Here is a 12,791-nt window from a genome sequence, read left to right on the forward strand (position 1 = left end):
GAGGCATCCAAATTCAACGGCTTCCTGCCATGTGGAAAAAACAACTGTCGTCGGAGACGTGATAGCACAAGCGGCGGGAGCTGCAGGTCCTGCAGCCGCAAGCAAGGAGGCGGAGGAAGCCGTGCAGAGCACTCAACACCATGCATCATTGCAAACTGCGACACAAACCCAGAGGACATGAGATGTTGAATCATGTACGGTGCAGGAGTCCATGAGGTCCGCGAGGTCAATCCAACAGCGGCATGATTCGTGCTGGCATTCAACCCCGTAACGCCCGCTGCGGCTGTATCACCGTCCATTCCGCTCATCCCGTGGTGTGCATCCATCCCACTGCCATAGTCCCCTGCACAGTTGGTCGCCGCACGTCGTGGCACATCACGCTCTGGAATGATGTCATTGGGCCCGGACTCCATCACCAACTGCCACAGTGACTTTTGAGGCGGGGCCGGCGGAGCAATGTCGTTGGAGGCACGCACGAACTCCGGGAAGACAAAGTCCATGCTCCCTTCCCCTTCCGCCACCACAAATACACGCGCTCAATTGCCCTTCTGTCTATTTCAACTTCTCGGGTCTCTCCCACAGACACACTCCTCTATACCTGCGGTGTTTAGGGACTAAAGAGGGCGATGGTCAAAAAGGGGGGCAAAAATAAAATAAAATAATGAAATCACCCCATGTTGTTTGTGATCCCTCGCGTTCTGAGATGTTGCACAACGTCCCATTTCCACCAACACCGCCAGCAATGACATGCCCAGCTCAAATGGGACAACAGTATAAAAAATATAAAAGAATTTTCATAATTATTTCTAATGCCACCTTCGTTTTCTTCTACCAGTACTCCTTCAAAGTGCTCACACGCCGTAAGCAAAAACGAATAGTCCCTCGTTTTCCTTTTCCATATCTCACTCACGCATGCATAAATAAAACAAACTACATATAAGTGTGTGCGTGTACCTGTCGTTTACTCCGCAGAGCGCTGCAGGCATGGCTGCGTATCACCCTGGCGCAGCTTCACTCCGTCGTCCAAGGGCGTCTGATGGCGCACACTGATAATCTTAAGCGCACTATCCGCTATCCTATCCACAGGCTCCCTGCTCACACTCACCTCACCACGCTCAGGGTACTCCACCAGAGTAAACATGAGCGCCGAGTCATCGAGGGCACCGTCGTTAAATACGATGGCATGCAGCAGCTTCGTTGTCACGTCATTGAAAGGGACTCCAAGAAGGTTCATGTCCTCCAGAACCCGCATTGACAGGCGGTGGGCATACGGATTGCATTCACCGCACACACGAAGAATATTCGCCAGGTCATTGAAAATGGCGGTATCAAAGGCAGTCTTACCAATACCTTTAATGAACTCCTGGCACTCCTGCATTTGCTTCTGCACCTTTGCAAGCTCCGCCTTCTGCTTGTCAAGGTGATCCTGCTTGAAGGCGGAGAGGCCACGCTTCAGGTCGTCTTTGATATGAAAGTTCTTCAGCTCATAAACGGTGTACTCCTGGTGCGCCAGGCGAGCGGGCAGCATAACCTCCTCATAAAACGTCACAAGTTCCGTGACGCTTTTCCACGCGGTGTTTTTAAACTTCTCCTTTGCGCCGGCAACAGGCGTACGCGCGGCAGCAGCAGCAGCCTTCGCCGTTTTCACTTCTGCCTCAATCTTTGTGACGTCCTCCTCCGCGCCCAAAGTGGCAATCAACGGGGCGAAACGCACGCGTGCGAGGTCAACCTCCGTGAAGAGAATCTCCGCCGGCCTGTGCAGCTGCTCGAGGATGGCGGCAGGAACATTAAACACCTGCGACACCTCCTCCTTCGTCACAGGCGTGCCTAACTTCGCTGACGACTTTGCCAGCGGAACTTTGCGCATGACAGCAGCGGATGCAACAAAACGAAGCAAAAGGCTGCTGCCACCGCTCACAGTGGGAATAAAACGACGCATGAAGTCTGCCAATAAATCCTTCTTCTAACCAACAGGAAGCCCGCAAAAAAAGGAAAAAAAAAAAGAAAGGAACTCAGAAGAGACTGTGCAGTCAGCGGGAAGCCACCACCATTGGCAATGAAATCCCGCAGTTCCCAGCCAAAAATAAACACAGTGAGAAAAATATATATATATAAGACACACCGCAACAAAACACCGCATCGAATATTCGCCTGCGCCATTGGCCTTATATATTACACTACAAAATAGGACGGGAAAGAAAGAGGGTAAATGGAAAGAAAGTGACCCCGCCACTTCCTCTCCGTTTGCTCCACATAAATATATATAGGTGTAAATATTTCTTCCGGATGGCCAACATCGTGGGCCGGTGCACTCTATTCGGGGTAGAGGCATATCGATCAATTGCAAATTGCTCGAGTTTGAGGTCCCCTCCAGCCCATCGGCGCTGCCCCGCCGCAAGGTGGAAATCAACTGAAGACTGAATGGGACAGTAAGAAAAATAAAAATAAAATAAAAAAAGCATCATAAAAACATTTTGTCTTATCAATACCCGTTCCCGGGATGCCTTCCATCTTGGTCCCTCAAAGAAACCATATACAATAGAAGTGAATCGTACAGAGATAGAGTCGTCTTAACAGGACATGTATTATTAATTCACGTGACCAGCTTTCCTCGCAAATATTCTTTTCATAAGCTCCTATAAATCACTCAATTGTCTTGACACGTCCACGGAACTCCTCCAGAGTCTTGTACCCCTTCCGTGCCATGATCTCCAGCAACTCATCTTCAAGACGCGTAAAAATGCCGGGGCCCTCCTCCTGCAGTGCAGTTCCCACTTGCACCATCGACGCACCGGCAAGTATATGCAAGAAGGCATCCTCGCCGCTGTAAACGCCGCCGCAGCCAAAGACCAACTTATCCGGACAACGGCGGTAGAATGCATTCACGTTCGCCAGCGCTGTAGGGAGGATATACTTGCCGCCAATACCACCAAACCCTTGTTTGGGTTTGATGACAACAGACTCACTCTCCGCATCAATAACAAGGCCGTTGCCGACACTGTTCACACACGTCACAAACTTGACAAGTGGGAACTCATTCAAGACAGCAGCAGCCGTATCAAAGTGTGCAATATCAAAGTACGGCGGCATCTTCACCCCAAAGGGCAATCCGTATGCCAACGACACCTGCTGCAAGTAAGTGCGCATCGCCTCAAAGTCATAGGCCACCTGCGGTTTGCCGGGCACATTCGGGCAGGAAAGATTCAACTCCAACAATACACCTTTTTCCTGCGCCACAGGGGCAAGGCGGCGCACCATCGCCACATTCTCCTCCACGGAAAGACCTGAAATGGAGAGAAAAAGCGGCTTCTTGCTGTAATCGTGCAGATCGATGGCGTATTTCAAATAGAAATCAAAGCCCAGGTTAGGCAGCCCCATAGAATTGATGCTCCCAAGTGGAACGGCCATGTAACGCGGCTCGGGGTTACCATCGCGAGGTGCACTCGTGCAGCTCTTCGACACAAGTGCGCCGCTGGAGGAGGCTGTCATGCAGCGCAGGTCTTCCTCGGTGCTGCAGAGAACACCCGCGGCGTTCATGAAGGGGTTGGCGAACACATGGTCGAGGAGGTTGAGTTTCAGACGCATCATCTTCTGCGTAGCGTACACCCTGACAAGGGGAAAAAAGACAACAAAAAAAAACACCACCACAACAACAACACCGCAGTTCAATCAGCCGCTCCGTGGGAACAAAAAAAAAAAGATATATAGAGAGAGGCCATGGCAACAGAATTCAAGTTTCATCCCCCACCTCCCGGTTCCACGCCACTCTTTGCTTTTCATCCTCCGTCCCAAACTACATCGAATCCTCTCGCACCCTCCACTCACACATGTCTCCTTGAGGCAAAATCCCTCACCACCCACCCCAAGCACACGTGCATATATATATATATATAATAAAAGAAAAATAGAAAATAACAACAAATGGGCAAAGGAAGCCCTTATTGTTATTGTTGTTGTTCCGACCATATATTTCCGTGACTGTTCCTGTGTAACTGTAAAAATGCCAATTGGTTAATTTGAAACGGTCATTGTTATGCCCGTCAATAGCCCTACACATTTCGTTCGTTTTATTTTTGTCATATATGTGTTTTGGGTGGTTGTGGTTTAAACCTTCGGCTGCGTTTTGCGTTCGATCACACACTCTCTCAGTTTTTTATTTTTCTTTTTTTTTTCTCCTATTTGGCTGTTGTTGTTGTTTTATTCGTAACGAAACAAAAAAAAAAAAGAAGGAACAGTCACACATCAAATAGCCATGGCGTTAGTTAAACCATCTTCCCCCGCGGCACACAAGAGTGCACAAATCCCCTCCCATACATTTCCCCACCTCCTTCACGCCAAAACGCTCCACAAAATGGCCATGCGCATAAACATGCCGTACCGCATTTGTCTAAAGTAGGCAGCACGTGGGTCTGTGTCAACGGTAGTGCTTAACTCGTCATTGCGCGGCAGCGGATGCATAACAATCATTTTTTCCTTCGCCAGCCTCATACGTGCCGCGTCGATGGTGATGTCGGCTTTCGCCGCCGCAAATGACTGCAACGCCGCCGCATCATCGCTCGTGGAAGCCATAAACCGTTCCTTCTGCAGACGCGTTGTGTACAACACATCACTCGTTTGCATGACCTCATCTGTCAGTGCGTGTGTGCGGTGAATTATCACTCCCTTCGTGGCGATCTCGTGTTGCAGGGATTCCAGCACATCCTGCGGCATCTGCAGTGCGTCCGGGGCGACAAGAAACACACATTTAATAGAAAAGTTGCGCACAAGAAGCTTAAAAAGAGAGTGCACCGTTCGCCCCATCTTCAGGTCTCCGATCAGCGCGATGGTGATGCCGTCTACGCTGCCCAATTCCGAATGAATCGTCAGCGTGTCCAGAAGCGCCTGCGTTGGGTGTTCGCCAGCCCCATTGCCCGCATTCAGAATGGGATGCTGCGCCACGGAGAGGGCCTCTTCAATCGCGTCCTGCCTTGGATGCCGCATCACCAGCACGTCGCTGTAGGCGTCCACTGTGCGAATGGTGTCGGCGAGGGTCTCGCCCTTGTTGATGGATGACGCCTCGACCTTAAAGTTCACCACGCTCCCACCAAGTCGAATCATCGCGGCACAAAAGGAACTGAAGGTGCGAGAGGAATCCTCAAAAAAAAGTGGCGTCATGATGCGGCCCTGCAGGAGATTCACCACCTCGCCCGCATCAATCTTACGCTGCATGGCGCTTGCAAGATGAATCAGCGCGTAGATATCCGCACGACTGAACTGCTCGGCACTTGTGATGCTTTTGCCCTTCAGGCTCGTTACTGGCGGCAGTTCCAACATGGGCACCAACAAATATGCCTTCACCCTCTACTTATTTATATGTGTATGCGCAATAGATCTCTCTTCTTTTTACGACTAAAAAGGAGTGGAGAAAAGAATTCCTTCATACGCCCGAAACCACAAAGCATAAACACTAAATACCTCCCTCCTCTCCCTTAACGCACAGTGGCAGCACACACACACCCACAAAACAAAACAAAACAAAACAGAAAAAACACGGCGGCAGGGTGTGGCTGTGTGTGTGGCGCTGCGGGTGTCTGCCAGCCCTGGCCGCAAAGAAAACAAAACAAGAGGGAAAGAAATGTGTGCTCCGCCCCACAGGCCCTCGTCGCACGCCCACACGTCACGGCTCCCTCAGCGCGCCGTTCGTCGCGGCCCCTCCTCATGCGTGCAGCAGGCGAGACGCACAGGGCCGTCGTCATGAGCGTGTCGGTGGGTGTGCGAGTGGAGCAGTTGGGCGGGAAACACACGGCACCCCTCGCAGGAAGAGTGCAGCAACAAACAATTAAAAAGTAAAAAAGAAAAACCGTCCATAGTGATTGCCCCTCAAAAAGCAAAAAAAAAGAAGATGTGGGGGAGCAAAATAATGAAACAGACGAAAATTAATAACGGAAAAAAAAGATTTTAAAAGGACACACACTCGCACACACGCGCAACACGCAAAAAAAAATATGAATTACAAACAGAAAGCAAGAAAAGAAAATTATCTTAAGGATAAAGTTAGTTCCAGGAAAATTAATTCCGTGCAGGGGAGGTCGCAAGTGCCCCACGCGGCAGCCAGTCACACCTCACAGAGCCGCGAACCCCCACAGTCCCAACAGGAGAAGCAACGATGGCAACAGTCCGCTCCCACACACACTGCAGGCATCGCTGTTATTCCCCTGCGACACATTCCCGAGATTGCTGCTGAGGGCCGCAGCCTTTACGTCCGCGTTCTGTGCTTGGATCTCCTTCTCCTGCTCATCCGTTCCTTCTTCTCTTGTCTCCACCGTTGGGTCACCGTCGGACAAGGAAGCGCCACCCACATTTTCACTTCCATCGGAAGATTCTTCTGAAACCATCTGCATTACGGACTCTTCTCCTGCTGAGGAAGTCGTGGCACTGGACACTGTTGGTGCGGATACACCACCTGCACCGCTGCTCCCCAACAACTGTCCCTGTTCCTCCGGTCGTCCACCAGAAGATGGCTGAATCGCTTCTCCTTCAACAGGCCTTTCCACCTCAACTGGAATATTGGCTTTATTCGGGTTGAAGGCGCCAATCTCAGTGTCATCCCACGGGCGGTTGTACAGCAGGACGTTCCTCACAGTCACAGACACGTCTCCTCGGCTTTCTTGGTCGTCTGCGCTGCCTCCATCCCCTCCAATGTAGAAGTGGGAGATCTCATTCGACTCACCACTTCCCAATTCACATTGTGCATTCCCCACTCGCTGACCATCAACGTACGCGGTGCACTGGGTGACGTTCCGTAGCAAAATTACCACGTGTTGCGTTGTATCTGTCTTCCCAATGCTGCCGAGCTCCGTAGGGTCTCCATCACCGCGCAGCACCTGCCACTTCTTTCCGCTGTTGTACGACAACTCAATAAGTTTGCTTCCTCCTTTACTGCCCGCACGCACACCCACCACTGGAATATTACTTATCGGCTCACCGTCGATGGACACCGTCGCCACAAGAGTGAAGTTGTAGTTCGCAAAGTGGTACAGCTGATTCTCCCCCTGCTTGCCAACGGGCCACTCCGCCCCTGCGCCACGCCCCGTGAACGTCACGCCATTGGAGGGCCCTGTGGCCGCTGCTGCCCCAGCTTTATTATTTACTGTGGCGTTCACCCCGAGATACTCGTCCATCCATGTGCCATCAGAAAAATTACCGGACAAAAAGCCAACCAGCCCATCCGTGACCTCAACAGCGCTGCAGGCAGTGTCAGTTGAGCGATCCTCCTGAGCAATTAATGACGTGCACAGCAGGGAGACACGGCCGTCCACTTCCTTCCAGGTCGCCAGCACCTTCTTCACACGCTTCAGCTGCTCAGTCAGAAGCACGGAGACCATACCGGGTGATGTTTTCTCACTGCCCTTCTTCTTCTCGTACAGTGCAATCAACTCCTCCTTCTTATTATCACCTGTACCACTTTTGTACAAAAGAGAGCTGGCGGCAACCTCCTCGTCCCCATCATCGGATACCGAACCAATATCAACAATGTGCGTGTTGTCCGTCAGCCAAAGATGAAGTTCACCCTTTTCATTGCCGTCCTTCTCAGAATACACCGGCAGAGTAACGAGCATCACCTTCCTTTCATCAATCTCCGCTGTGGTGAACCCGCTTCTAACGGCCTTCGCTTTTCCCTCGTGTTTGTTGCCCCACACGCGCGAGAGTGTCCCGAGTGCCTCCGTCCACGACTCCCCCTTGTCACCGGACTCGTACACCCTGCGGCGGCCACCAGCACACGCAGTCATCATCATGAGTTTTGTGTCCTTCCACTCCACGACGGAGGGATCACTGCAGCCATCGGCAGACATCCCCTTCGACAGCTTCCAATTCGCACTGTCCGAGGAGTATATAATCAGCGAAACGTTGTTATTCTTTGCATCGTTTTCTGCCACGTCCTTCTTCTTCACGGCTTCCAACGGGAACACAAGCGTACCGTCATTCATCTTAACACCCGATCCACCGCCGCCAATGTATCCCGTCAAGGAGACGTCATGTTCGCCAATAGTATTGCACGGGATACTGACAGTATCATTCCAAAGAATTCTTTTTTCATTGTCCCCAGCACTGACGTTCCCTTTCACCAGCAAAAGTCCCAATTGAGCCGCAACACTCCTCAGACAACCTTTACTGTCGTACTTTCCAGCAAGCATGTAAATATCACTTCCCTTCACAGCAGTTGTTGGTCGGCCCACAAATAATCTCGTCTGGCTTCCGGAACCTTCCAGGACTACTGTTTGGGAGGGGCATTTGCCTTCTTCGGAAGAACATTCCTCCAGTACCTGTGTCTTTACTTGAGTTGTCTCAAGGGCTTTTGGGTTTCTATCGTCGAACTTCATGAATTGTGAAGCAATGCAAGGAAGAGTGGCGCCATCCTTTCCGCACTGCGCCTCGGCAACGGCAAACACCTCACCATTCATCTCAACAAGACTGGGAACACGGAGCAAACTCACTTTCTCTCCATCTTTCACATCTCTCCAAACAAAATGTTTCCCCGATGAAGAGCCCAGGTCCGACTCCTGCACCTCATCCGCAGTCACAGCCCCAACACTGCCGCCGAAAGCAATGACAACGAGGAGAACAAAATGGAAGAGATGCCGGGAAATGTTGGGCCCCTGCGGCTCACTCTCTCCTCCTTCCTTCCTCCTCCCGCTGGATCCGGTCACGCCGCGACGGTTGTGTGTGCGGGGTGCCTCCACTGCAGCAACACGTGAGAGCATATAAGTATGTGTGTGTGGGCGGTGTGTGTGCTGTTGGTCCTTTCAGTGCCTTGCAATTTCACAGTAGCGATTAGCGCTTGTTATTAACTTCTTTCCTTTGTGTGTGAGTACGAGAGAAAAAAGGAAAAAGGGAGTGAAACAGTGAACACCGCCACCCATCCACAGTGAGTGGCATCATCATCCCCGCCGCAGTCACTCTCAACAACAACTCACGCACACAGACACACGGAACGAGATGGAAGAACAGTGCAACGGGAACACACAGCGACTGCCACCAGCAGCAGCAGGAGCCACAGCGGGTACGTCGTTATTCACGCGTCAGCACACACCGAGCAACGTTCACGCACAAAACAAACAACGGGAGGCAAAAGAGCACATCCGCTCTTCACAGCACACACGCGCTGCCAACAGTCGTATTACTCCTGTCCCTTCCAACGCACCCGCACATCGCCCCGCACAGCCAGAGAATCCTCCGTCGGTGTATGAACAGCGGGAGGAACACGTCAGACCGTGCAGCTGCGGCGCTGAAGCCTATCCGCAATAATACCAGACACCAAAACGCCACGCCACTCAATGGCTGAATGCCGCCAACATAACAGCCGCAGCACGGCAAAAAAACAAATCGCGGTCATCCGTCATCCCTCCTCGCAAGGGCAGCCGCAGCAGGAATCGTGTACGTGCGTGCGTCCTCAGCGTTCACGCCGCCCCACAGCGTGCGCAACATGGCGTGTGCATCTGCTCGTGCGTTTGTCAGCGTGTACACTTGCAGAGCTGCTGTGCGCCACAAGAGAGTCTGAAGAAAGCAACGGCAGAGAGAGGCAGATAGCACACACGCAAATTACTCATATCATCACATACACACACACGCAGCCGCGGAATGAGTGCACTCAACCACAAAACAATGAAAAACAAAACAAAAAGCCGAAGCGTGGGACGACCAGCGCACACACTCTCTCATTGCCCCCGTAAAGCAAAACACACACACAGAGGGAGAGAGAGAGAGGTCGCCCACTCAATGCAATAAAAACAAAACAGAAACAGTTACGGTGCTCCGCCCATGCAACCAGGCAGGACGGCAGCGGTGCGTGTCGTGCAAAAGAGAGCACCAACGGGCCTGCATGGGTGTGCATGCATATATACAATGGGCACATTATGTGTGTGCCTCGTGGGGTGAGGTGAGGGCGAGAGTCCATGCAAGGGGACACACACAGAGAGAGAGAAGGACGAGTGTGTGTGCGGGCGGTGCACGGCTCTCTCACTCACTCTCACGCAGCCACCACTGCAGCAGCCGCACACGCAACAAGAAGAAGCAAAAGAGGGAAGGTGGTGTGGGAGACAGTTATGCTGCCGTCACTGTCGCCAGGCGCCGCCGTATCATCTGTTTGAGCGGCGGTTTGTTGTGGCATTGGGGTTCCTGCACTCGGAAGGACCACATCTTCTGTGATGTGTGATGCGTCATCACCATCGGGAGTGTTTTTTGGGTCGTGCATCGTCCTCAGAGGAAGATGGGCTCAAATCACTGATTGTCCGGCTGCCTTCTGTGCTGGCCTCAGACCGCACGGCCGTAGTTGCTGCAGAGCTGCTGACGCTGATACCAGGCATGGTCGTATTGCTCTTCGTTTCATCGGCTGTGACTGGCAACTGTGATTCTCCTTCGCCTTTTGCCGGAGCAGCAGATTTTTCGCCAAACTCCGCGTCGTGTTGTTTTACTCCGGCGGAAGTCTGTTGAGCATTATTCGCTTCCCTTTGGTTCCCGTGACTGTTGTCAGCACCGTGGCCACCTGTGGAGGAGGATGACAAAATTGTATCCGGTGCAAATTTGACTGGTGCATCCTGCGACACATTTAATGAATCTTGTCTACGATCATCATTTCCTGGCGGACTCGCATTTCGGGGTTCCTGCGCATTGCCTCTTCGAGCATCATTCAGTAAATGTGACGCTGAGCCGTCCTCGGGAGTTGACTGCAAGCCTCTCTCTGTCGCTGGGTCTTTTCCAGGCGCTTCTCCTTCTTTTCCTGATTTTGGATCATCGGCATTTCGTTCCTTTTCCCCGACATGTTGATCATTTTGTCTATCGTGTTCACCGTGTTGTCCTTGTGCTCGAATTCCTTCATTACCCTTTCCTGCCGATTGCTCTTCTTCTCCGTCGTCTTCGACATCATCTCCAACGGTTCCTTCCAGGGATGTATCGGCAACCTCGAGCATTGGCACACCAACATCTGCTGATGGTATTTTTGGGCCTTGGACGTTTGGCGGTGTCGTCTCAAGTTGTGGTGGTTTCGGCTGACGTCCACCAACATCCGCAGAAGCACCGACGGCAGGTGACTCATCCTCAGCAAAGCCCCCACCAGAACCGCACCACAGCACGCAGAGGGCACACACCAGCAGCACACGGCCAGTCATCATCATCGCCATCACTCCTGTCACCTGCGTGCAGCCTTCAGCACAAACTAACTCCCGTCAACGCAGAGAAAGCAAAAAGAAAGAGAGACATGTCACATAGACACGCACCGTCCCATCCAGCAATGAGAGTCACGCACAACAACAACAACAATTGGGCGTGAGCCGCTCAACAACAATCAAAAAAACAAAAAGAGGAGCGCTCCTCGCCACTGCACCGTCACTCACACTCCCAAAGTCACTATTACTGTTATTCTCTCTTCTCAGGCCCTCACAGGCACGCCACGCTCACTTGAACACACGCCCCTCCAGCACAGGCAGGCCATCATGCGCTTCCGCCGCGCCACAACGTCCGCCACCACCTCCTCCCCCAGTCAAACAGCTCCGTGTCCTCCACGTCCTCCACAATCGCCAGCATGCCACGGCCGCGCAACAAACACAGCGCCACAATGTCGTGCCGCCTATCCTTCCCAATGATGGGTGCAACGCCCAACGCGTACTGGCGCACGCGCTCCATGCGCTGCAACCACACGCGGATCAGGTTGGCCGTCATGCACTGCAGCCTGTTGTCCTTCTGCTTGTGGCACCAAAAAGACATATAGCCGGCGGTACCGCAGTGCTAGAAGAGAGCGGAGCAGCAACCGTGCGGGTGTTCGTCCTACTGTACTCGCGGTTTAACGCTTCCAGCAAGAACGGGATCAGCGGCAGCTCATCCAGCGGGTTCGCCCTCTTCTACTCCTTCGGCGCCTCGTCCTCCTCCAGAGCAGCTGCCGCTGCCGTAGACCACGCTCCTGCTGCCATCACCCCCACAGAGAGACAGGGAAGAGTGTGTGGAAGTGTGTGCCGAGAACACAGCGACTGTCATCGTCGGAGAAGGCCATCGTGGCACCGTCATCCTTTCAGCACAAACGTCAGCCAACGTCCCTCGTTACCAAAAACGTTCCTGCAGAGCACTGTGCAAATACCTATGTGACTGTGTAAGTGTGTTGTGGGAGGAGCTAAAAAGAAGAAGAGCACAGGGAGGCACATCAGCACAGCAAGAGGCACAGCTGGATGGCAGCGATACATGCGGCACGGCCCCAACCTCAACAATCACGCACGGTGGCAGCACACACAAATCCACAAAACAAGACAAAACAAAAGAAACACGGCGGCAGGGTGTGGCTGTGTGTGTGGCGCTGCGAGTGTCTGCCAGCCCTGGCCGCAAAACAAAACAAGAGGGAAAGAAATGTGTGCTCCGCCCCACTGGGCCTCGTCGCACGCCCACACGTCACGGCTCCCTCAGCGCGCCGTTCGTCGCGGCCCCTCCTCATGCGTGCAGCAGGCGAGGCGCACAGGACCGTCGTCGTGAGCGTGTCGGTGGGTGTGCGAGTGGAGCAGTTGGGCGGGAAACACACGGCACCCCTCGCAGGAAGAGTGCAGCAACAAACAATTTAAAAGAGGGAAGAGTAGAAAAAAAAACGTCCAAAGTGATTGCCCCTCAAAAACCGAAAAAAAAGAGATGGGGGATGGGAAATTAGAAAAAACAAAAAACAGACGGAAAATAATAACGTAAACAAATTTTCTTAAAGAAGGACACACACTCGTACACACTCGCACACACGCGCAACACGCAAAAAAAAATTATGAATTACAAACAGAAAGCAAGAA

The 12,791-nt window shown here is 52.4% G+C and overlaps 5 protein-coding genes and 2 pseudogenes across 5 annotated transcripts, besides 8 other annotated features; all 7 read right to left on the reverse strand.

Annotated features, from left to right (window-relative positions):
* Tc00.1047053511643.4 (hypothetical protein, conserved) lies at positions 1-500 on the reverse strand (the record flags this gene model as incomplete). The annotated part of the gene is made up of 1 exon (XM_807702.1): positions 1-500. A coding segment is annotated over one exon (500 nt), but the record flags the coding sequence as incomplete, so codon positions are not given.
* Positions 1-7,461: a sequence feature (areas not merged during assembly with more than two copies in the genome that could not be assigned to a particular haplotype).
* On the reverse strand, positions 962-1,939 carry Tc00.1047053511643.10 (hypothetical protein, conserved; the record flags this gene model as incomplete). The annotated part of the gene is made up of 1 exon (XM_807696.1): positions 962-1,939. One exon carries the CDS (start codon positions 1,937-1,939, stop codon positions 962-964), a length of 978 nt encoding a protein of 325 aa, XP_812789.1.
* Positions 2,435-2,458: a sequence feature (AT_rich).
* On the reverse strand, positions 2,644-3,588 carry Tc00.1047053511643.20 (dihydroorotate dehydrogenase, putative; the record flags this gene model as incomplete). Its single annotated transcript, XM_807697.1, has 1 exon — positions 2,644-3,588. One exon carries the CDS (start codon positions 3,586-3,588, stop codon positions 2,644-2,646), a length of 945 nt encoding a protein of 314 aa, XP_812790.1.
* Positions 3,877-3,915: a sequence feature (AT_rich).
* On the reverse strand, positions 4,330-5,313 carry Tc00.1047053511643.30 (aspartate carbamoyltransferase, putative; the record flags this gene model as incomplete). The annotated part of the gene is made up of 1 exon (XM_807698.1): positions 4,330-5,313. The coding sequence occupies one exon, from the start codon at positions 5,311-5,313 to the stop codon at positions 4,330-4,332; it is 984 nt and encodes a 327-aa protein (XP_812791.1).
* Positions 5,499-5,530: a microsatellite.
* Positions 6,102-8,741, reverse strand: Tc00.1047053511643.40 (trans-sialidase, putative; the record flags this gene model as incomplete). Its single annotated transcript, XM_807699.1, has 1 exon — positions 6,102-8,741. One exon carries the CDS (start codon positions 8,739-8,741, stop codon positions 6,102-6,104), a length of 2,640 nt encoding a protein of 879 aa, XP_812792.1.
* Positions 7,462-8,502: a sequence feature (haploid, Esmeraldo-like haplotype).
* Positions 8,503-10,583: a sequence feature (areas not merged during assembly with more than two copies in the genome that could not be assigned to a particular haplotype).
* On the reverse strand, positions 10,005-11,156 carry Tc00.1047053511643.50 (annotated as a pseudogene).
* Positions 10,584-11,348: a sequence feature (heterozygous, non-Esmeraldo-like haplotype).
* Positions 11,349-12,791: part of a sequence feature (areas not merged during assembly with more than two copies in the genome that could not be assigned to a particular haplotype) that runs on past the window's edge.
* Positions 11,430-11,942, reverse strand: Tc00.1047053511643.61 (annotated as a pseudogene).

The sequence above is a fragment of the Trypanosoma cruzi genome, genomic scaffold (genome assembly GCF_000209065.1).
Source record: "Trypanosoma cruzi strain CL Brener 1047053517151 genomic scaffold, whole genome shotgun sequence".
Classification (NCBI taxonomy): Eukaryota; Euglenozoa; class Kinetoplastea; order Trypanosomatida; family Trypanosomatidae; genus Trypanosoma; species Trypanosoma cruzi.